Source organism: Canis lupus, chromosome 6 (assembly GCF_011100685.1).
Source record: "Canis lupus familiaris isolate Mischka breed German Shepherd chromosome 6, alternate assembly UU_Cfam_GSD_1.0, whole genome shotgun sequence".
NCBI classification, from domain to species: Eukaryota; Metazoa; Chordata; class Mammalia; order Carnivora; family Canidae; genus Canis; species Canis lupus.
Window position 1 is genome coordinate 26144516 of NC_049227.1, and position 24620 is coordinate 26169135.

Below are 24620 nucleotides of genomic sequence, written 5' to 3' on the forward strand. Positions count from 1 at the left end.
AGGGAGATTGGACAGGAATCCATCTGCCCTTCATGGAATGTAATGAAGTTGCCTTCTGTTTTCTTGGGGGGCTCTTGGGGGGCTCATTCTCTGCCCCTCTCCCCCAAAGATAATAACTTCAACCACCCCCATTTTGAGATTTGGGACCTCGCAGAAGATAGGAACTAGTTGCCAATTGCTTTTATCCAAAGATGTATTATCCTAGGCTTGTTGTCCCTGGTCTTACTATATTATTCCCATTATACAAATGAGAAAACTAAGGTCAGAGAGGTCTCAACAGTGATCATCCACAGCCAGTTCATTCCCCACTGAGCTGTCTAGACCATTTCCTTCTCTCTCCCTGTCATATCGTGTGTGACAGGAGAACACCAACAGTCTTTAATATTAAGACGCAAGGCATGAATCAGTCTCTGCTACACTGCCAGCTACAAACCCCTCTGGGGCTGGTTTTGATCCCCTCTGCTTGGGAGAGTTTTCTTTCTTTCTTTCCTTCTTTCTTTTTAAAAGATTTTTTAAAAGTAATCTCTGTACCCAATCCAAGGCTCACACCCACAACCCCAGATTTCTCCTTCCTTCCTTCTCCCTCCCACCACTTTCTTTCTTCTTTCCCCTCCATCCATCCATCCATCCCTTCCTCCCTCCCTCTCCCTTCTCTCTCTCTCTCTCTCACACACAGACACACACACACACAAAAAATAAACCTGTTCTGGGAAAAGTGGATCCAGCTATTTTTCCAGTGGCCGTCAAATGGCACAAACTCCCTAGTGACCTCTCCCTTGTGTTGCAGCCTCATCATGTTTTACTTCATCGCCCTGGCCGGAGCACACAAGCGAGTGGTGGTCCAGCTTCGAGAGCAGCTGTCCCTGGTAAGGAAGAACAGGTGCAGAGGGTCATGGCTGAGGACATCTACCCAGGACACCTAACGGAAAGTCGTGCTTTCCCTAGAGAGAGGGAGGAATGCTGGGGCCCTGCTCACCCCTACTTCCCTGAACTGTGAAGGCCAGGCCTTCCCCAGCTTCATCCAGTCACAGGCTCATTCATGCCTTCAACATGTACATTGACCACTACCTGTTCCTCATACTGTGCTGGGATACTGTGGTGACAAAGGATGACGAGACTGCTCAATAGTTAAAAACCATGAATTCCAGTAGCAGTAGCTGCCATGAAGGTAATACGGACGAGGTAGTTAGATGATGAGCAGCCCTCTGCTGCTGTAGATGGTGGCCTCAGAGGGCCTTTTTGAGGAGGTGACATTGGAGCTGAAGCTTGAATGATGAGCCAATTGTGGGAGGTCTCAGGGATGAGAGTAAGAGGCAGAGGGGACAGCGAGAGCACTCCTGGGAGCTGAAGGACAGGTGGCCTGGCTGGAGAGACAAGATGGTGCTGGATTATCAGCTGGGGTCACAGCATAGCCTGAGGGCTCTGCTAACAAGTTTGGGTTTAATTCTGAGTGTGATGGGAAACCAATGAAGTGTGTTAGGTAGCAGCCTAATGTACATTTTTTAAAGATTATTATTTATTTAGCATGTGTGTGCATTTGCGTGTGTGCGAGCCAGTGGGGGTGAGGATGGGGGCAGAGGGAGAGAGAATGTCAAGCAGACTCCACCCATGCGGGGCTCAGTCTCAGGACCCCAAGATCACCACCCCAGTGGAAACCAAGAGTCAGATACTCAACCAACTGTGCCACCCAGGTGCCCCATCAGTCTGATGTGCATTTTTAAAAGATTGTTGGCCATGTTGTGAACAAGGCACTGTGGAGGGGCACAGGTGCTAGAGGCAGACCAGTTTGGAGGCCATTACAACTGTCCATGGTTAGGATCCTTAACCCTGAGTCTGACAAGTAATTGATTAGGTTGCAATGATGATACTTGTTTTCAAATATATTGAACGTGCTCTTGCACTGATTTCTATCTTTAGGAAAGTCGTGACAAGCGTTACCTGATCCAGAAACTCACAGAAGCCCAGAGGGATATGAAGAACCGACTGGATTATCAATGAGGATCCCGCCACGTGTGGCTCATGAGCTGACCTAGTGACCTGCCAAGACTACAGGTCTGGGTTCGGAGCAGAAGTTTTAAAATATATTTTTCTGGAGTTGATGTTTTCTGAAGGTGACTCCATATGTGCAGCTGCGGTGGTGGTATTTTTGGCACCCGGGCCCTATGTAGGGCTTCAGTGACTTAGAAAAAGCAGGTTCAAACCAAGTGTTTGCATATAGACCAGCAGCTTAGTGACTCTCCCTCAAAACTAACTTATTAAGCTGTTAGAACAAAGACTGAGGAAAGAGAGCCCTTTTATATTTCTAAAAGCTTATTTATGTTGTCTTTTACAGTTAACTGTAGAGGTCACCTGTTCATGAGGCTGGTTTCTTTGGAACCAGGTTCTGGGGGTTTAGGAGAGAAGTGTTCCTTAAGAGGTAGTTACCTCTTTGAATGATTCTGTAGATTTAAAAGGAGACCAGATTCTTCCTTTTTTTCATAAAGAGAAATCCTTGAATTGGGATGTTTGGAACAGATGGTGGAAACATGGGAGAGGATGGTTGTGTAATCCTAGCTACCTGGTTGTAATATGAGAGAGAAAAGGCATTCCTGTGGTGTGAATAAGCAGGAATACCTGGATTAAGCTTTAGGAGGAGGGGAACAGCCGCAGATTGAGGGCCTTGACGTCTTAGCTTCCTGGGCATTTTGCTGCAGCCTTCTTACTCAGGGGAAGCTGCCTCTATGGTGCTGAGTCCCTTCTGGGCCTACGTTCCAAAGACTTAGTAGAGGGCTCTGGGTCATCAAAATTAAGAGGCAAAATTTCAGGTCTTCCAAATGCCATTTCCCTTGCTGCCCTGAGGTCTCCATTTCTGACAGACACTTCACATTTTGGAGCCTGGCATAGAAGGGCAGTTCAGTATATCCAGGGAGCACAGAGCTCCACAGTTTATGTGCATGATGTGTGTTGGAAGAGGTGGGTTGCAGCATCAGACCAACCTGAGTGTCCTAGAACATACAATGCCAGTGTCTTCCAGGCACATATGCATATATATAGGGCTATTGTTTTCTTGTGCCTAAAATTTTTAGTTTTATTTTACAAAGTATGCACAGTATTGCTTAAGGTTTCCGTTATAGTAAGAAAAAAGAAAAAAAAAAAAAACATGTGCAATAAATACCTCAGCATAAACTTACCTGAAATTGATAGCTCTGAACCTTTTAATAGAAGTCTAAATTATTTCACATCATCAGTTCTCATCCTAATATCTTCAGAATCTTTTCCAAAGTACTTAGTTTTAGAACAGACTGAGCCTTTCTTCTGTTGTTTTCCTTACTTTCACTGGCTCGAAACCTTTTCCTAGGGAGGATCCTGGAGTTTAAAGCTGAGTACATGTTCTAGAAAGCTGCTGCTATGAGTATTTCCCACCCGCACCCCTGCCCTCCATTACTCAAAAATGATTGCCTCCTTGCTCTGAGGAGCAGAGCAAGCTTGCTATAGCTTCACATTTCTGTATATTTGCCCCTTTGCCATCTCATTTTCTTGGTCTTCCCCCAACATTAGCATTAACATGGGATTATTTATGTACCTGTGAAACTGATGAGTTTTTCAAGCTAATAATAACTAGTATCATGGAATTTTGAGTAACCAAAAGTTCACTCTATCCTCACTTGAAAAAAATTCTTATTGTTGGCCTTTTTGCCTAGCACACTTATGTTTTTGCCTTCACCATGCCTCTGAGGACAGTCAAGTTGTGTTGTGTGTGCGTGTGTGTGCGTATGTATGTAAGTGTGTGAGATGGAAACTGTTTTCTTTCCCTATTATAAAGTTGATACTGGTATATGTTAATATGTTCATTTGGTTAATGAATGAATTTGGTTAATGTATGCTAATATAGTCATTTTGGTTACATGCTGCTGATTTACATACCTTTTACTTGAATGTTTTTATATATTTTGATAACTTTAATGACTTCAAGTGATGTCTGTATAATTGCTGAAGCACAGATCTCTAACAAATGTGCCTTAAAACTACTGATTAAACAGTATCTTGAAGGTTTAAAAACGTTTTTGTGTATATTTGAATTCATGGAGGTTTCTTGTCATCGCAATCAAGCGATCATGGAAAACTGTAACAGTTTGTAAAGTTGCTCTTTGCCTCTTCCTAAAATCACAGAACTATTTAATGCAATCACCAGATGAGTGCTTTTAAGACTCCTTGACTCCAAGGAGGAGTCTATGTGTGTTTTATACTAAAAAGACATAGGTTGGGGCGCCTGGGTGGCTCAGTAGTTGAACATCTGCCTTTGGCTCCTGTCATGATCCTGGGGTCCTGGGATCAAATCCCTGATCGGGCTCCCTGCAGGGAGCCTGCTTCTCCTTCTGCCTATGTCTCTGCCTTTCTGTCTCTCATGAATAAATAAATAAAATCTTTAAAAAAAAAGAGAGAAAAGATATAAATTATTTCAAGCACTCCCCTTCCCACCCCCTATCTCCTTAGAGGGAGCCACTGCTAATGTTTATTCTCCCAGAAAATTATAATACATATTCAAATAGATCCATGTATGTGGTTGAATATATGAAGTATATATTTTTGAGCTTCTCTTTTTTTTTTTCTTATAGCATCTTAAAGATCTTTCCATATAAATAGTCACTTCATTCTTTTTAATAGCTACACAGCATTCCACCGTATCAGGGTATACTTCCATAAGGGTTAGCTCCTTTTTTTTTTTTAAGATTTTATTTATTCATGAGAGACACAGCGAGAGGCAGAGACACAGGCAGAGGGAGAATCAGGCTCCATGCAGGGACCCCAATGCAGGACTCGATCCAAGGGCCCCAGGATCACGACCTGAGCTGAAGGCAGATGCTCAACCACTGAGCCACCCAGGTGCCCCAAGGGTTAGCTCCTTGCTAGGCTAGATACTTGGTTCAGCTCACCAACACTGATCCCCATCCATCATCCTGTTACAAACTCGAGGAGCTGGAATCTTAAAAGTCCCTGCAAGCATGTCTCTATTTCTCTGTTCTGCCTTTTTCTCCTAAAGAACAGGTTCTTGTTCTCTATCAAAGCAGGATTCCATATTCTTGAAATCACAAAATATTCTCATCCCAGTGAAGAGCAGAAGTCAATTAGGCAAGTTTTTAGTTTGCATTAACTCTTAAGTGGCAATATCTGATTGCAGCTACTCATGAGTAAATAATGATGGAAAAAGGTATGGGTTTTGCCAGAGTGGAGCTGCAAGGTCTAATCCCTGGGAAGATAGGACTTCTGAATGTGTCTTCTTTACATACGGTATGACTTTATTAGTAAATTCCATCTGGTGTATTTTCTCTCCAATGCATAGGGTGCTTGGGACCTGGCATGGCTTTGCTACTTAATTGTATAATTTTGTACAGGTGTCTTCACCTTTCTCGGATAAAATTTCCTTATCTTTAAATGGAAAATAAAACATATATTTACTTTTATTTTTGAGAATGGAGTTAGGGACTAATATGCTTTTTCTTTGTGAAATTTTGTTTTCTCATTATAAAAATACTTGTTGGTTTTTTTTTTTAATTAGAGAGATAGAGAGACCACATGAATGGTGGGGGTGGGGGGAGAAGCAGACTACCCACTTAAGGGAGTTAGACTGGGGCTCAATCCCAGGACCCTGAGATCATGACCTGAGCCGAAGGCAGCTGCTTAACTGACTGAGCCACCCAGGCACCCTATTCCCAAATTCTTTTTAAGATATCACAGAGGGAGGGAGGATGGGATGAAAAGAAAGAAAAAAATGTTGGTATTCTCATTTCTTTTTCACTTACTGTGTTTTTCAAAAGTTCTTTATAAGCATTTCAATTGGCTACATAATATAATATCCAGATGGGTCATAATTTTTAACATTCCTTTGCTGCTTAACATTTTGTTTTCAAATTTTCCTGACAATAACTGTGACTTCTATAAATTTTTATTAACTTTTTTTTCTTCTTAGGAGCAGAGACCTAGAAGTGAGATTACAACAAAGGTTTAGAAAGAACATTTGAAAAAAAAAAAAAAACATTTGAAGGCCTTTGAGAGGTTTATACTCTCAGTATAAAGTGAGAATGTTATATCATCCTCACTTTCACTAAGAATTTAGGTTTAAGAAACTATAATTCACCATAATTTAAAATTATTGTAGTTTGTTAAAATAAATAAACAAATAAATAAATAAAATTATTGTAGTTTGTTAGAGTAGTTTGAAAGCAACTAGCACCTCAATTATTTTATAGTATATATTAAATGTTTTATAGTAACTTGGAAAAAATATATAATCCAAGGGTGTAAAGCAGAAAGTGAAAGCCCCCTTCTCACAATCCCAACCTTTTAAAGTTACCAATATTAAATGCTTTGTTATATATCCTCCCAGGTATGCATCTTTGATTTTTTTTCCCTTCTCATATATCCTACATTTGAAAAATTATTCCTATTAGATAGATCCCTTAAAGTAAGTAGGGCTGTTGTATCATGGGATTTGTGTTATTTTTTAAATATCCAATAAAAATATTTTCATAGGACTTTTTCGTTAGTTTTAGAATCACAGCAAAATTGAGAGGAAGGTAGAGATGCCGGTACGCTCTTGGCCCCCACACATGCATGGCCACCCCCATTCTCCATATCCTCCACCAGAATGGCACATGTGTTAGAGGTGATGAGCCTACACGCACGCACTGGGTATTCACGTTAGGATCCGCGTCGCTGGATCTCCTCTCCATTACCCTGCATACCACCCCAAACCATCTGCACCGATACGGATGCATACCAAGAATAAAGCGAAAACAAACAAAAAATCAATGTTCTCTGTACGAACCCTAAAACTAGAGAAAACGACAAAATTTAAATCGGCTGTTAGCCCCACCACGGACACTACTGACCATGTGGTGAATTTAATTTCATTCCGCAATTTCTACTTTTTAAAATTTCTGCTATTTTAAAGTCGATGTAGGATACATAGAGGAAACTCTCCTTCCATGTTAGTAATGGAAAAAAAATACAGTGGCTGCGCCAATAAAGAATCCCTTCGTGATCCTTTTCCCCCAGAATTTACATCGGGGCAGGATCTTGGGAAGAGCCATGTAGCATCCTCATCTCCCTAGCAACCCAAGTCTCTTACACAATCGTCGTGGTCCTGAGTGATTGATGGTGGTCGCATCCAATACCGTCTTCTCACTTGCCCTTTCCAACCAATCAAATGGAAGTAGCGGCCTAGGGGGCGTTCCCACCGGTGCAACTGGGGGGCAGTGTCGCTCTGACGCCTGCTGTGCGTCATCAGTCTGCGCTCAACACACGTTTCGCCCGCTCCGCGCCGGGGAGCGGTTACCTTGTCGCAACAATGAGCTGCGCCGCGCGGGCGGCGGTCCGCTCCCTGTGGCGGCTGCGCGCGGGCACCCTGCGGCCTCTCACAGGTAAAAGAGGAGCGCGGACGCGGATGCGCGGGAAATCGGCGGGCCAGGGAATTCGTCGGTGTCCTGGGCCGAAGAGGTCACGGGGGCCGACGTTCGTCAACGTCATCCGGCTGCGACGGAGGCGTGAACCTGAGGGCGCTGATAGGCGGGGCGGGAGGGGCGTGGCGTTCCGCCGGGACGCTTGGGCGGCGCGTTGGGCGATGACGTCATTGTGTACCTGTGCTGGGCGGTCCTTGCGGTGGCGGTCGGCGTTCCGGGCGGAGGACAGGTGGCGACCTGGAAAGTGCAGAGTCCGCGTTGCGGTCGTGCGGCCGGCGGCGTGGGCTTGGTAGAAGCGTAGGTTCAAAGGTCGCACCCCTGACCTACGGGGTCCCCTTGTCTGCATTTTAACAAGACCCTCGAATGACTTGCTTGCTCTCTAAAGCTAGAGAAGCACCAGGGGGGTGGAGGAAGCTTAGAATTCGGATTAGGGAGATGGGTTAGGATCTCCGGTCCTTCTCCAACCTTTTTTTTTTTTTTTTCCATTAGAGCTGCCCCAGAAAATTGTTGTGAGGTCTTTTTCTCAAATTTAAATCATGTGTGTACCACCTAAAGATTTTTTTTTAAAGATTTTATTTATTTATTTTTTTGTAAATTTATTTTTTATTGGTGTTCAATTTGCCAACATACAGAATAACACCCAGTGCTCATCCCGTCAAGTGCCCCCCTCAGTGCCCGTCACCCAGTCACCCCCACCCCCCAAGGATTTTTTTTCTTTTTTTGCCTTTTAGCAATACCATTTGTACTTTTGATTACTAGATGTGCTTTTTCTACGACGGTGTTCCGTTTTCAAATTCAGTAATTTCATGGAAACGGAATCCTTATGGTAAAGACGGAAAACCAGTATTGCCTGCCCCTAACAGAGTAATCAAAAAAATAAATGCTCTGGAAACAAGTATTAGGAAGGTATTTGTAAACTGAGACATTCTGTTTGATGAAATCAAAAAGATTGCAAAGGAATTTAGAAGAAAGTAACTCTTACTACATGGGTGTATTTAATGCATGTTCGTAAATCACTTAATATCTTCCGATATACCGCTCAAAATCTAGGTACCATCATTGTTAGGTGTTTCACCCTTTGGGAAGGCACTAACATGATATAATGCATTTGAGAGCTTTTAGCACTGAGCCCCAACTTTATTTTTACTCAATTTTAAGATGTGTGACAATGCAGGCAAAACTCAGGATTGTTAAACGTGACTTTTAACGTTCTTTTGTTGAGCCAGTGAGCGTAACAGAATAAGAGTCCCTGTTTTTCATTTATAAAGTTACTTTGCTTCCTGTATCTCATTTTATCGTTATAACTCAGTAAGAAAGGTGTTACTATTGTATGTCTCCTTAGGAAGGAAATAACCTGATGATTATTGCCAATTTTATATATAAGAAATGGTGATTCTGATTTGCCCAAGGTTAGTGTTAAAGACAGAAAACATCTTTTCTTTTCTTTCTTTCCTTCCTACCCCTCTCTCCCTCTGTTCCTTCCCTTCTCCCTTCCTTGATTTTTCTTTTTCGGTAATCTCTACCCCCAACATGGGGTTTGAACCAACAACCCTGAGATCAAGAGTCACATGCTCTACCAACTGAACCAGCCAGGTGCACCAAACATCCCATAATTTTTAAAGATACCTTGTAGAGATTGTGAAAAGGTAGAAATGGCAAATATTTCAATACCCAATCTTCCACACACCCCACAAAACATCATCTATTAGGTGCCTGAATCTGGGAAAGTGGTGCAGTGCTAGGGAACTATTTAGTATGGTTTTTTTTTTTTTTTGAAGATTTTATTTATTTATGATAGACATAGAAAGAGAGAGAGGCAGAGACACAGGCAGAGGGAGAGGCAGGCTCCACGCCAGGAGCCCAACGTGGGACTCGATCTCGGGACTCCAGGATCGCGCCCTGGGCCAAAGGCAGGTGCTAAACCACTGAGCCACCCAGGGATCCCCCTGTTTAGTATGTTTTTAACAGAAATATAGTGCTGTCCATCAGAAGTCAGCTGTGTGTTTGAACTCATCCTGTGTACTCAGTCCCTTGCTATTTCTCATTAAATGTGTTTTTGTTTTTTTTTTTTTTAAATGAGTATTGGCTTGTCTTAAAGTTCCTTCCCATTAATATGTTTTTAGATAGGAGTAACAAATGAAAGAAAAGGCGAACAAGATTATCTTGAGGAATAGGGCCAGCTCATCATTTTCAGTTTTAATTCCTAGCAGTCATGTTTCTGCAAGGAGGTCAAATTAATGGGAGCACCAGTTCTTGGACTTAGAGGCAACAACTTGGGACAGCTACCTTGATTTCATCAAATGTGTCAAATTGTTCTCCATATAAAAACATGGGCATTAACCACAGTGACCTGCTGTCTGATGGCATAGATCTGAGTGGTGCATTATACCTAGCAGCATTTGGACTCCATCCAGTTGTTGATGTCTACTTCCCAGGTTTCATCCAGTTTCGTGAGTCAGATGTGCTCAGTGAGATGGAGCAGGTTATATGGAAGAGGGGATCAAAGCTGGGTCACCATGCTTCAGACCCCCATGTCATGCTCCTTTGTTTAATGAGGCATTTAAAACCCCACCTGGTCAAAAAAGTTCAAATGAAGAATCACCCCAAATTTTATCTGGCCTACCCCATCACTTTTTGTCCAAAGTACTCAAGCCTTTTAATGAAAACCCTACAGATGTACTCAAAGTGAGGTTTTCTGCACATTTTCAGGGTGTTGATGTTAGCCTAAATGAAAAGAAGTATGTATTAACGATATGGTAGGCATACATAAGAGCCTTGGAACACATCTCAAGATGATACCAACACACATCACAGTTCACATTACAAACTTACTGGCCTCCCTGGGTCTCCACTTTCATAACTGCAAAATGAGCTGATAACACGTTATACACCTAAACTTGTAAAACTCTAAGGTAAAAAATTTGGGGGGTACCTTAATGTAAGGCTCAGAGAACACATTGAAGGTGTCACTACTAGGAGATTTTTTTTTTAAAGACTAAATTTAATCTGTCCTGAATAATTTACATTTCAAAGACAAGAATTTCATTGAACTGATAGTATACCATAACAAGATCAATCCTAAGCCCCAGGGCACATTTTCCAAATCCCATGCCCATGGGTGTTTTGAGAGGACTTAAATCTGTGGTTCTCAACCTTGATGCAGAAAAGATTTGTCCAGAGCTTTTATAAAAATCCACCCTGAGATTAATTGGGGAACAACACCCATGGTTTTGAAAGCTCCTCAGGAGGTTTTGTGCAGCCAGGGTCAGGAACAAAGTAGGCCGGGTAGGGAAGTGAATTGTTCATCTAGAGGCCACGTGCCTTGCTGCCACGTTAGCTGCCTGGTGAAAAGACAGGTTCAGTATTTCCAGATCTTTCTGTGATTAATGTGAAGCCAGAAATCCAGATGTTTAGGTAAAATCTATGCTTTAAGTGTTGGTAACTAATTCATTAAAAAAAAAGATAGGGATCCCTGGGTGGCACAGCGGTTTGGCGCCTGCCTTTGGCCCAGGGCGCGATCCTGGAGACCCGGGATCAAATCCCATATCGGGCTCCCGGTGCATGGAGCCTGCTTCTCCCTCTGCCTGTGTCTCTCCCTCTCTCTCTCTCTCTCTCTCTGTGTGACTATCATAAATAAATAAAAATTAAAAAAAAAAAAAAGATGGGCGGGAGCGTGCCTGGCTAGCTCAGTCATTAGAGCATGGGACTCTTGATCTTACGGTTGTGAATTCAAGCCCCGCATTGGGCTTGGAGCCTACTTAAAAAAAAAAAAAAAAGCAAAAAAGCAAAAGAACACTGCAGATTAAACAGAATACATTTATGAGCATACCCTACCCACGGGGAACTCATCTGTGACCTTTGTTCTAAGGCGCCTCTTTCTTCTGCCTATAAAAGGAAACATCTGTTTTACTCAGGAGTAATAAAGAATAAAAACATTTGTGTTGCAGCGTATGGAAGAAGAATTGGTGTCAGGTTTTACAGTTCAGGAATGACCTTAGACAATGTCAATCGGGCAGCTGTGGATCGAATAATCCGGGTGGATCATGCAGGTGAATATGGAGCAAACCGAATCTATGCAGGACAGATGGCTGTCCTGGGTCGGACAAGTGTCGGGCCAGTCATTCAGGTGGGTACTTCATTATCTCCACCCACCCACCCACTGGCCTAGTCTTACTGAACAGCAGGGGGGTCCAGAAGCCTTCAAGCCATGAATCACATGAGGTCATACATTTGCAAGGGAGAGCAAAAATTGGTTATTTTAGGGTGGGCAGTGGAGCCAGTGAAAAATATATTATTCTTTTTATGTGTATGGCACCTGGGTGGCTCAGATTGTGATCCCGGGGTCCTGGGATCGAGTCCCACATCAGGCTCCCCATAAGGAGCCTGTGTCCCTCTGCCTATGTCTCTGCCTCTCTCTGTGTGTCTCTTGTGAATAAATGAATAAATAAAATCTTTAAAAAAAAGTATCCTTTTTATGTGTAAAGCACAGACATACAGTACACAAACAGATATATAGTATACCTGAAGTATTAAAATTACATCATGGAATGGGCAGTAAAAAAGGGTTGAGAATAATTGCATTGGTGAAAGCACCAGTTGCTGAGAGGTGGTGATCCTGTCCCCAGTGGGGATATTTTATATATATATTTAAAGATTTTTAAAATTTATTTATTCATGAGAGACAGGCAGAGGGAGAAGCAGGCTCCTTGCAGGGAGCCCAATGCAGGACTCGATCCCGGGTCTCCAGGATCACACCCTGGGCTGAAGGCGGGTGATCCCCAATATTTTATATTTTATAATGAGAGGCAGAGAGAGGGGCCTGGGCTTTGTTGTCACAAAGACCCGGGTTCACGTTCCAGCTTTCTTCCACCTACCTGTGTGACCTTGAGGAGGTTCTATGACCTCTCTGGGTCTCCATATCCATATCTGTGAAATGAGCTGATAACACCTACCTCATTGGGTTTGGGTGAGGAATAAATAAGGTGGCAGTCATAGGGCAACCAACACCATGTCTGGCATGTAATAGACAGCACGAGTTAAATTGCCTGCTCTGAGTTCTTGGGCAAGTTGCCTAATCTCTCTGTGCCTCACTTTATCTGTATAATGGGGATAATAATAATAGTTTGTGCAGATTAAGTGAATTGCCTTCGTAAAGCTATTTGATAGCGAGTGCCTGGCACTTAAAAAGTGCTGTAATTTGGGGGATCCCTGGATGGCTCAGAGGTTTAACCCCTGCCTTCAGCCCAGGGCGTGATCCTGGAGTCCCAGGATCGAGTCCCATGTCGGGCTCCCTGCATGGAGCCTGCTTCTCCCTCTGCGTGTGTCTCTGCCTCTCTCTCTCTCTCTCTCTCTCTCTGTGTGTCTCTCATGAATAAATAAATAAAATCTTAAAAAAAAAAAGAAGTGCCATATGTTAACTCTTTTATCATTCTCCCTTTTTCCTTTGTTTTTTTAATAATAAATTTATTTTTTATTGGTGTTCAATTTACCAACATACAGAATAACACCCAGTGCTCATCCCGTCAAGTGCCCCCCTCAGTGCCCGTCACCCATTCACCCCCACCCCCCGCCCTCCTCCCCTTCCATCACCCCTAGTTCGTTTCCCAGAGTTAGGAGTCTTTATGTTCTGTCTCCCTTTCTGATATTTCCTACCCATTTCTTCTCCCTTCCCCTCTATTCCCTTTCACTATTATCTATATTCCCCAAATGAATGAGAACATACAATGTTTGTCCTTCTCCGATTGACTTACTTCACTCAGCATAATACCTTCCAGTTCCATCCACGTTGAAGCAAATGGTGGGTATTTGTCGTTTCTAATGGCTGAGTAATATTCCATTGTATACATAAACCACATCTTCTTTATCCATTCATCTTTCGATGGACACCGAGGCTCCTTCCACAGTTTGGCTATTGTGGACATTGCTGCTATAAACATCGGGGTGCAGGTGTCCCGGCGTTTCATTGCATCTGAATCTTTGGGGTAAATTCCCTTTTTCCTTTGATATAAATGATACTTCTATTCTAGCAGTCTAGAGGGAAATGACACAATAGGTGATATGCTGCCCTCCTGATTTTGGAATGGGCTGAACACCTCATTTCTCATTAATTGTGGACTTTGTCCTTGAATAGGCTATGCGGGTCCAAGAACTGCTGGAGCCATGGTTCATGGCCCACTTATCTGGAATTGAGGGAACAGGCTCTTCTCTTGGTTTGTTGGCACCCTCTGTATCCACGATGCTTTTCAGTTGATGTTTTGCTTTTTCCCTCAAGAATTCAAGGGGAGAGGGGGAAATAGCAGTTCTCATTTTTCATTGCATTTCCACATTGCTTCCTTTTCCCGACTTAGGGCATGTAGCTTCTCCTTGGTATGTAGCCGGTGACCTCTATGTGATGCTTGCATGTCTTTATTGTTATGTTTCTTACAGAAAATGTGGGATCAAGAAAAGGACCACTTGAAAAAGTTCAACGAGTTGATGGTTGCATTCAGGGTGCGGCCGACGATTCTGATGCCCTTTTGGAACGTGGTGGGGTTTGCACTGGGTATGTGTCTGTCCAGAAGAGCTTACATGAGCTTAGGGATCTGGCAGTGATTAAATCGGTAAAGTACCGATTTCGTAATTCTTTATGTGTCCTCTTAACCACCCTTTTATTTCCTTAACATTTTTAAAAGTCAAATGGACTTTTTTGGGGGACTTAAATTTACTTAATTTTACTTACTTTCTTTTTTTTTATTTTACTTAAATTTACTTAAATATTTATGTATTTGAATCAGTACTTTTATAAATAGAAGGTGCGATAAAAGCAAATACAACAGAGAAGGAAAAAAACTAGAGCAATTCAGGCTGTATCCAGGTGATGTTCTCTGACAAAGGTTCTAAGCTTGAGATCAGCTCACTCTTAAAAAGGGAGAAGACTGGGGATCCCTGGGTGGTTCAGTGGTTTAGTGCCTGCCTGCCTTTGGACGAGGGCATGATCCTGGAGTCCCGGGATCAAGTTCCTCATCAGGCTCCCTGCTCTCTCTCTCTTTCATGAATAGATAAATAAAATCTTAAAAAAAAAAAAAAAAAAAGGGAGAAGACTAAATGTTAGAAAAGAATCAAAGACATACCCCAAATGAAGACTTTCTTCTTGCTATAATGAGAGGGTTCAAAAGAGCCTTGAAAAGAGAATAGCATTCTTACTATGTGATTCGGGATTTAACAGTGTGACCTAGTACCACCTAAAACCAGTTTTCACTGGGCAGGTTGCTCCTAAGCATAGATGGCAGTGTCTAGAGACATTTTTGGCTGTCACAATCAGGGCTGCTACTGGCATCCAGTGGGTAGAGGCCAGGGGTGCTGCTAATGTCCTCCAATGCCCAGGACAGCCCTAACAACAGGGAATTACCCAGCCCCAGAGCCTGGAGTACTGAGCTCGACTAACTCTGACCTGACATGATCTCTCCTCACCAGTGTGGTCTCAGTCCCATCCCTTTCTGCTCTGGATTTGACAATTCCAGGTGCAGGAACTGCCCTGCTTGGGAAGGAGGGAGCAATGGCCTGCACTGTGGCTGTGGAAGAGTCCATAGCACATCACTATAACAACCAGATCAGGACGCTGATGGAGAAGGATCCTGAAAAATACGAGGAGCTTCTTCAGGTATTTGAATATACTCTGGAAAGGGGCTGCCAAGGGAGAAAAGGGCAACTTGGTAAGGAGGAAAAAAAATAGAAAAGTAGGGAATGACAGGCCTTAGAAACCTAGGAGAGCACCTCATTCTAAAGGTAGCAAGCACAGAAAGCCAAAGCCGTGGGCCCTGGTCACATGCTCAGGGAGAGCTGGGACCAGAAGCTATGTCTCCGGAGCCCACATCTATATTCTCCACTTCTGGATCACTGAAAGATTCTGAACAAATGTGAGCACAAAACCCTCAGAATAAATAAATGAAATAATAGGTATCTTCAGATGATGTTCTATAGCAAATAAGGGAACTGTTTAATTTTTTTTTTTTTAAGTCTAAATTAGGGATTGGTAAATCCTGGCCTGGGGCAGACCACCTATTTCTGTAAATTGTTTTATTGGAACATAGCCACACCTGCCCGTTTAGATGTCCGTGGCTGCTGTCCCTAGCAGAGTTAAGTAGGTGTGAAGGGGACCATACTGCCTGTGGAGCTTGAAGTGTTGATCTCCGGCCCTTCATAGAGAAAGGTTGCCTACCCCTGTCTTAGATGGTAGTATGAGGATTTAACCTCCAGGAGGAGATAGGACAGCAGGAAAGTTGGATCCTGACTTGCTTTGATTTCTTTGTATTTAACCAGGTGATAAGGAAATTTCGGGATGAAGAGCTAGAGCACCATGACATAGGCCTTGAACATGACGCACAACTGGTAGGAGACCTCCCTTTACTATTTGCTTGTGGGACTCTGGGCACCTTATTTGGAAGAGGGGTGAGAGGTTTTTGTGTCTTGAGAAGTAGATTTCATTGTAACCACCAAAGAAAGCAAACTAAAACAGTGCTTTGACAAAAAAGCAGGCCAATGTGTTGCTCCCAGCTGGGATCTTGTTTCTTGCTTCTTCCTTCATCATTTCCACTAGCAGCTTCCTTCCCCTTCCTGACCAGAAACCAAATGATTCAGATGCTCTGACAGTCATGAAACCACCCCAACCTGATGAATTAAAAGACATTGTTAGATCTTAAGTCTTATCCAGAGAGTTCCAGCCTTGCCATACCAGGCCATGTCTTCCTGCTACAAGTGAACGTAGAACATGTTTCTTTTGTTTGCTTATTATCATTTTTAACAGGCTCCAGCATACACCATTTTGAAGAACCTTATCCAGGCCGGATGCAGCATGGCGATATATTTATCAGAAAGATTTTAAAGTATGTCCATTTTCCCCTGTCTACAAAAGATGACAGTGATTTAACAAATGGCACTGGCAGAAAAGGAAATGTGCAATTATTGTTATATGAAACTTGTTAATAAACTGCAGGAGCTTTTTTTTTCATTAGTAAAACTGTCTAGTGTTTTTTTTTTTTTTTCCCCTGTACTGCCTTCTGCTAGAAGGCTGACCGCTCACCGGGTTTATTCCAGTTAAAACAAATGAAGCTCTTCCTTGTTTGTTCCATAGTCCATTATTTTGTAAAACATTAAGAATGAATCATTAAGAAAATAATGGGAATTTTTTTTTAGATTTATTTATTTATTTTGGAGGGGATGGGAATGCACACGCATGAGTGCAGGAGAGAATCTCGAAGCAGACTCCCTGCTGAACACAGAGCATGGCGAGGGGCTTGATATCACGACCCTAAGATCATAACCTGAGCCAAAAGCAAGAGTTGGATGCTCAACTGACTGAGCCACCCAGGTGTCCCAGAAATAAGAGAAATCTTTAAGAAAGAAAATTTGATTTCACTCCTAACCAAAGGTAATTTCAAACATGAGGGTGTTGAAGATCAACAAAGCAAGACTGTCAAATCCATTAGTTAAATAGAAAACTGCCGTTATTTCCAGCGGCCTCCTTAGCTGCTCTTCCTCTCTTCTAGATTTCTCCTTACCAGAGGGTGCCAGGGTGTCTTGCATGGCCCAGTTTTGTCTGTCCTCTTTGTCTTGGTATCCCATCCTGCCTTGTGGCTCATTCCCTACCATTCCCTTTTCAGCCCAGCTTTCTTATTTCCAAATATCCAACTGTCTACCCAGCTCTTCCACTTGGAAGTCAGAGAGACCCTCAAGCTCCACGTGCCCCATCTGAACTCCTCCCCCACCTCCATCCCAATGACCCAGCTGCGTTCCTTATCACAGTTAATAGCAGCTCCATCCTTCTGGTCCTCAGGCTAAAATCTCTAGACTCACCTTTGACACCTACCTAAATCACACCTCCATCCAGTCTGCCCGGACATCCTACAGGCTCTGCCAAAGCCTTTTCACTGCCTCAGGAGCTGCCACCCTCATCTTACCTGGATTATTTTAGAAGCCTCCTTACTATTCTTCCTGCCTTACCCTGTCCTCCCACAATTCATTCTCCACCCACAGCCACAGTGATCCTTTGAACTGTATGCCAGGCCATGTTCCTGCTCAGCTCAGAAACCCCCAATGACTTTTCCCAGTTCCCTCAGCATCAGAGTCAAAGTCCCTAAAATGGTTTCTAAGAACCTGTGTGATTTGGCCCTCTGACCCCTTCCCCTTTTCCTCAATGTGCTCCAGCCATGCTGGCCTCCTTGCCATTTCTCAAAACACCAAGCAAGCTCCTGTCTCAGGGCATTTGCAATGGCTATTCCCTCTGCCTGCAAATAGCCACATGGACAAATCCCTCACCAACTCTCAAACTTTTGTCTCATGTCACCTCTTTAAAGGAGGCCTACCCTGACCACCTCTTTCAAAATTGCAAACCCTATCCCACTGCATGCTTCATCCCACTTGTTCAACTCTTCCATTTTTTTTTCTCCCCATAATGCTCATCAACTTCTGGCATATTATATACTGTACTTACTTGGTTTTTGTTTGTTTCTCCCTGCAAGACTGTAAGCTGTATAGGTCAGGAATCATTTTAATCACTGGCACATAAATAGTCATCAGTGGGATTGGATGAAGAAATAGCTCTCCCTTGTTAGAAGTCATTTTCACATAACTAGCAATTCAAGACTACTCCATGTGCTTCTCCACAAAATTCAGTAGAGATTTATTTATTGAAAAGATGCTACCAAGTCAGGCTGGGCCCCTGGGTTCTAGATCTATAGAGTATGGTTTGCTATAAAACTCAAAATCTTCCAGCCAAGAAGAAAAAACACACACACACACACAAAAAAAAAAAAAAAAAAACAAAAAACAAAAGCAAAACATGCTACCAAGAAACCAAAGAAAGGCCATTCTCTGTGCTTCTTGCTGATTTAAAAAGAAAACAACAAAAACCAGGCTGGGTATCCACATGCAAAAGAATGAGTTTGGACCCTTATTTCACAGCATATACAAAAATTAACTCAAACAGATTAAAAATACAAATGGTAATGCTAAAACTCTAAAACTCTTAGAAGACGTAGGGTGAGTCTGTGTGACCTTGGATTAGACCAGTTTCCTAGATTTGACACCAAACGTACAAGTAACAAAAGAAAAAAGCTTAGATAGATAGGACTTAATCAGAATAGGAACTTTTGTGCTCTTCAAGAAGGTGAAACATAGCCCACAGAATGGGAGAGAATGTTTGCAAATCATAGATCTGATAAGGGATTTGTACTTAGAGTATATAAAGAACTCTTACAACTCAACAATAAGACAAATAGCCCCATTAAAAATAGTCAAAGGATGTGAATAGACCTGTCTTCACAAAAGATGTACACATGGCCAATAAGCATTTGAAAAGATGCCCCAAATCATTAGTCCTTAGGGAAAACCACAGTGAGATAACAACCCACAATTACTACTCAAAACGTAGAAAATGACCTATTGGCAAGGGTATAGAGGAACTGGATCCTCATTAAATACAGTTACCATATGATACAGTAACTCTAGGTATAAATCCTGAAGAAATGAATACCTGAGTTCAAATACATCTACATGAATGCTCACAGCAATGTTATTCCTAATAGCCGAAAGGTGGAAACAATCAAAATGTCTATCACCTGATTTGTAGATAAGCAAAATGTAGCATATCTATACCTTGGAATATTATTTGGTTGTAAAAAGGAATGAAGTAGTGTATAAAAAAAAAAGGAATGAAGTACTACTGAACGTGCTACAATATTGATAAACCTTAAAAACATGATATTCGGGCACAAAGTTGCAGAATGCGAAAATGAAAATGCTGGAGAAAGATGGTGATGGTTGCCCAACGATGTGAATGTACTTTAGGCCACTGACCTCTACACATAAAAATGGTTACATGATAAATGTTATGTATAGTTTACTACAATTAAAAAGAAAAGCTAAGTGAAGGAAGCCAGACAAAAGGCCACATGTTGTATGATTCCATGTATATGAAATGTCCAGAAGAGGCAAATCCATAGAGATAGACTAGTGGGTGCCTAGGTTGTAAGGAATGGGGGGCAATGGGGAGTAGCTGCTAATAGATAGTTTCTAGAATTTGGGGTAATGAATGTTCTAGAATTAGCTGGTGGTGATGGTTACAGAACCTTGTGACAATAGTGAAAAAAAAAAAAACCATTGAATCAAACACTTGAAAATGGCGAATTTTATGGTATGTGAAGAAATGCAATAAAAAATACAGGATTTATAGTTTTTTGCTGTAAATGAGAGCAAATTTCAATCCCCTCTATTGAGTGGGGAAATGATTTCTTTTAACATGCCACCCTTCAAGTCAGCAAAGCATGCAGAAGCCTTGATCTTCTGAGATGCTGATGCTGCATCTTGGCCTCCCATGTCAAAGCTAATTTTTAAGTATTGCAGTCAGGAATCTTAGTCATATAAAGATATTTTGTACAATACCTATTAAAAGCCCAGATTTGTTGCTGTTTGTTTAGCACCCCGTTCAGAATTGATGGCTGATGTTTTGTGCTTCTGAGAGCTTCCAGAACAAGACCAGAGAGATCTTCCAAATCCCCCTGTGGTTGTTTTTAATTCTATTACAGCTTGTCCTCGAGTATTAACAAGGTAATCTTGTCTTTCCCTTACTTTACTGCTCTGACCTTTCAGGGAAAATGTGATTTTAAAATTGGACACCATCCAAAGATGATGCCAGGAGGACAAAGGATGTTATTCTGGCAAGCAGCATAGTTCCAAAGAGGCAACCTGAGATACGATTCCCTTGCTACTCAAAGTGTGGTCCATAGACCAACAGCAGTGGTATCTCCTGGCAGCATGTTAGAAATGCAGAATTTGGAGCTCCTCCCCAGACCTTCTGAATCAGAATCTGCATTTTAACAAGATGTGGTGGTTTTAGACTATGTCCACAAATTCCTGGATACTCTTCTGTTCAGTGGAGCCTAATGGCCCTTGCCTCAAGTGTAGGCTGTGCTTAGTGACTTGTTTCTCACAAATGGTGGAAACGATGGAGTGTGACTGCCAAGGCTGCCTGGTCATAAAAGAGGTTGCAGCTTTTACCTTTCTCTCCAAGATCACTCAGTCTAGGAAAAGCCAGCTGCCATGTGGTGAGAACACTCAAGCAGTTAATCTGTGGAGAGGGTCACAGGGCCAAGAGCTGAGGCCGCCTGCCAGTAGCCATGATGTGCACCATCGTGGAAGTGAATCTTTCAGCCCCAGTCCTACCTTCAGATGATGTAGTCCTGGGCGACATCCTGCCTGCAACCTCATGAGACACCCAGAGCCAGGATCACCCAGCTGTCCACTCCTTGGTTCCTGACTCTCAGCAACTACTTTCGATGATAAATGTTTGCTGTTTTCAGCTGCTGAGTTTTGGGGTGATTTGTTATGTGGCAATAATTAACCAATACCCAACACCTCCAGGTGATTTGGAAGCACATTAGTGCAAGAAGCTGAACTGGACCATGAACTTTTGGACGGCAGAGACCGTCTTGGTCATTTCCATACCTTCAGAGCTTAGCACAGTGTCTGACACTCCGTAAATTTTTGTTGGAACAAAATACAAAGTTAAATTGCCCTGTTTTTAAGAAGTGAAAACTTTTTTTTGGTAAAAAAAATAATGCACACATTCCCATGGCGAATTAGTGCTAAAGGGTATTTAGAGTGACAAGTAGATCTCTCTGTAGACTGCTGTTGCTTTTCAGGAAACTGTGACCAGCAGCTGCCTTACTTTGTGATCAGCTATTAGCAATCTGTCACATAAGACATTACATGGATTTCTTTCTTTTCCCCCCTTCACTTCCCAAAGAAATAGTTGCCTCGAGATGAAACACTATAAAAATGACATATAGGTTAAAAAAAAAAAAATGCACAGGGGCTCCTAGGTGGCTCTCAGTCAGTTAAGCATCTGCCTTTGGGCTTGGGTCAAGGATCCCAGGATCCTGGGATCGAGCCCCACATCGGGCTCCCTACTCACTGTCAAGTCTGCTTCTCCCTCTCCCTTTGTGGTCTCCCACTCTCTCAAATAAATAAAATCTCCAAAAGAAAAGAAACAAAGCAAAACCCAAAAACCAAAACACAAGGCACTGCTTCCAAACGTATCCCTAAAAGTAACCACTGTTAATAATTCATCGTGTACCTCTCCAGACACTCGAATCTTTTATCCATACATGGACACTTTTGGGTTCGGATCGCTCCTCACTTGGAATAATACTGTGCATCTTTGATCTGCAATCTGTGTTTTTCTTTGGTGCCTTATTGGCCATCGTTCCAGGACAACATGGGTAGATGCACGGCGTGCCCCTGGTTGGCGGCAACACTCTTCCATTTCACAGCTGACCCACCGCCACCACCTGGACGCTGCCTGGCTCCCACCCAGCAGTACTGCTCTGCCTCACCCACTCCATTCCCCCACCGCCCCCCACCCCTGGGGGCACCAGCTCCCCTTGCCCCCTTTAGGGAAGAAGGAGGTGGAAACCCAGTCTGCAGGAGCCGGATGCCCTTGAACTTTACCACCAGGCCACTTGGCCTCTAATGTCCTCTCTTCCTTTATCAGTGGACAATTCGGTCATTAGTAACACAAAATTTGGGGACATCTAATGCTTCCGGGGACCACATTTGAATACAGATTCTGGAATTTCAGGAGAGACCTCTCAGCCTTCTCCTTCTTACCCTTTTCGGAGGGGTTCAATACTCTTTCGAGAACATGATATGGACTGGATCCTCACTCCAGGGCCGCCTTAAAAGGAGGCCTCCTTCTTGATCTGATGATCTGAGCAGAAGAAAACATGACCTTTCCCCACCGAGGGAACAAAAGAAACCTTTCCTTAAAACTGGTCTTTTCTGGCTCTTGCCAGATCACAAAAAGGCCTTTCCGACCGAACACGTTTGCAAAGGTTGAAAAGGCGCCTCTGGCCTTCGGGGACGTGCTTCCTCCCACTCGGTCTCCCGGGATGTCAGCCATGCGGGGCGGTGACAGACAGGCGGCAGCTCTGACCCGGAGCGCGTCGGCAGCCAGGCCGCGGGCGCGCCAAGGGCAAAGGAAGGTCGCGGACTCGGCGGCGCCCGCCTTCCGCCACCAGGGGGCGCCCGCGCCCCGAGGTCCGAGTCCGGCCCGCAGAGCTGGCTGCCTAAGTCACGTCCAGAGGGTCCCAGGGACAGCGCCTGGGGAGCAAGGCGAGGCCTCTGCTACGCGTTTTGACGATCCCCAATAATCCCCCCTCCCCATCCCCGCTCCCAGAGCAGAATGGATTGGCACGTTGGCGCCATGCAAGAGGCGGAGGGCAGCACATACATGTGCCAGTGCGTGTGGGCCCAGGGACCTGAGAGCATCCTTCTCAGGAAGGATGCATTTTCCTTCTTAGGAAAGGGAGACAGGAAAACACAGGGGAGGGAGATCAACCCCTGCCGAGGGGTACCACGCGGAGAAACCAGCCCCAAGCATCCCGCAGTGCCCAGGGGCCTGCACTGAGCATTGATTCATTATTTCACCCTGCTCCCTGGACACAACTTGCTCGCACACCTTCTTCTGGCTCACATGATGGGCACTTTTTCTGATGAAGGCCATTTACCCTCCTAAGCCATTTATCTCATAAGTGATGTCATCCCACACACTCACTTATCTTATCTCTCTTGGATTCTATCATTGAGGGTCGTTCCCTGCTTTCCTACCATCTCTCCATCGTGGCATGATGCTGTGTAAGGCAAGGCCTGTCCCCACACCTCACTGGCCCCGAGTTAATGTTTGATAAACTAATTTTAGCAAAAAAAAAAAAAAAAAAAAAAGCAAAACACATATGAACTCATAAAATGAAACCAAATGAATTGACGCCAGTAATCACAAGTAATGACAGACAATCCTCCTGCTGTCAATGTGAATAGACCTAGAAACTGTAAGGGGAACCGTGCTGAGTGGAGGATGGAAGAGCAGGAGGGGAGAGATGGCACCTGAGGCAGAACACAGGAGACAGAGGTTCACTGTAAGGGAGCAGTGGCCGGACAGCAGAGGAGAGGCTGTCTGCAAGGAGGGGGGCCCGGGGGGCTGTAGTTAGCAGGGGTGGGGGGACGTGAGAACGGATGGAGACACACTGAGTTCTTCTTTGGTACTTGCACCTAGTCCTAAGTGGCCCATTGGTCAGGTGGGGCCTATAGGTATTTGGAGGTGGGTCGCCTGCTGAGCCTGTTTGCTTCAGCCCAGTGATCACTGTGGGTCCTTTTACCTTACACAGGTTTCCATTGCTCAAGCCTCTTGCCTAAAAGCAGCCTCTACAGAAATATCTGGATGAAAGTATGACGTTGGGAAAGAGGGACCTTCAACCCTCTCGTCCATCTGCTTCCTTAACCCCGCGTGAGCCTGGCAAACATGTAACCTGCAGCTGTGCCTCAACTCTTCTTCCTCAAAACGCTTTTCCTTTATTGCCACTGTGTTTGGTTTTTTGAGAATTTCCCTTTATGATACTCTCTTCATTTTTTAAAATGTCAATTATGTTTCTAGGGTTATGCAGAATTTTCTAATTCTTATTCCTGGAATGCTTACCTGGGCATGTGCATCAGAATCAACTCCTGAGATTAAAAGAAGAAAAAAAAATCTGCTCCTACTGAACAAGAAGCTACATGGCTGGCTTGAGGGATGAATATATTTTAAAAATTCACATGGGGTTCTGATGGGCAGACCTGGTTAAGAATCAGTGGTTTCATGCCATAAGGGCTTCATTTTAAAATCTGTCCCCAAATGGATACTTTCCCCTGCTTTATATTTTATTGGGGGGGGGGTGGCTGATTCAGGATTTCCATTCTGTTCTACTCCCTTCCTGCACTGTTTTCTCCTAAAATGTGACTTGTTCCAGTTTTCTCCAGTCCATTCAGTACCATGACAGCTGGAAACATGTTCCAGACCAAGTTGTCTTCATGGGTTGGAAACAATGGGGAAGAGCAGTGCTCTCAGTTCTGCTGGGGGATGGGGAGGGATGGGGGGGGGTGTGGAGAGCAGTCTTTGTGTAGTATTTTCCATGCTTAGCTTCCAACTGGCTTTATTGAATCTATAAAAGAATTGTGAGGAGATGCCACCTGTTGCACTTGCTTCCTGATGCTCTGTGTATGTATTTATGTTTAAGTAAGACAAGGTCACTAAAAGAATAATTATCTCAATTTTTTTGGTTTTAAGGGAGTATATTATCCTAGGTGCTGCAGAATAAAACAATTTTATTTTAA

At 43.4% G+C, this 24620-nt stretch overlaps 2 protein-coding genes across 10 annotated transcripts in view; both read left to right on the plus strand.

The window, feature by feature from the left end:
• The window catches only part of TMC7 (transmembrane channel like 7), a 62170-nt gene extending 50656 nt beyond the window's left edge, over nucleotides 1–11514 (plus strand). For 2 of the 3 annotated variants that reach the window (XM_038540236.1, XM_038540237.1), the window contains exons 15-16: nucleotides 788–866; nucleotides 1918–3203. In XM_038540236.1, the coding sequence (XP_038396164.1) occupies nucleotides 788–866; nucleotides 1918–1998 (160 nt within the window). In that variant the 3' untranslated portion in view covers nucleotides 1999–3203. Of the gene's footprint in view, nucleotides 1–787; nucleotides 867–1917; nucleotides 3204–11386 lie in introns of those variants that run through there. The other variant, XR_005360874.1, reaches the window with a different exon arrangement.
• Nucleotides 1938–24620, plus strand: COQ7 (coenzyme Q7, hydroxylase). 7 transcript variants are annotated; one of them, XM_038540242.1, is made up of 7 exons: nucleotides 7383–7400; nucleotides 8782–8848; nucleotides 11387–11565; nucleotides 13866–13980; nucleotides 14939–15078; nucleotides 15738–15806; nucleotides 16222–16434. In XM_038540242.1, exons 3-7 carry the CDS (start codon nucleotides 11428–11430, stop codon nucleotides 16297–16299), a joined length of 540 nt encoding a protein of 179 aa, XP_038396170.1. In that variant the 5' UTR covers nucleotides 7383–7400; nucleotides 8782–8848; nucleotides 11387–11427; the 3' UTR covers nucleotides 16300–16434. The 7 variants fall into 7 exon arrangements, with proteins under 7 accessions (XP_038396172.1, XP_038396167.1, XP_038396166.1 ...); XM_038540241.1 differs by lacking the exon at nucleotides 7383–7400 and adding an exon at nucleotides 7645–7736; XM_038540244.1 differs by lacking the exons at nucleotides 7383–7400; nucleotides 8782–8848 and adding an exon at nucleotides 1938–2052.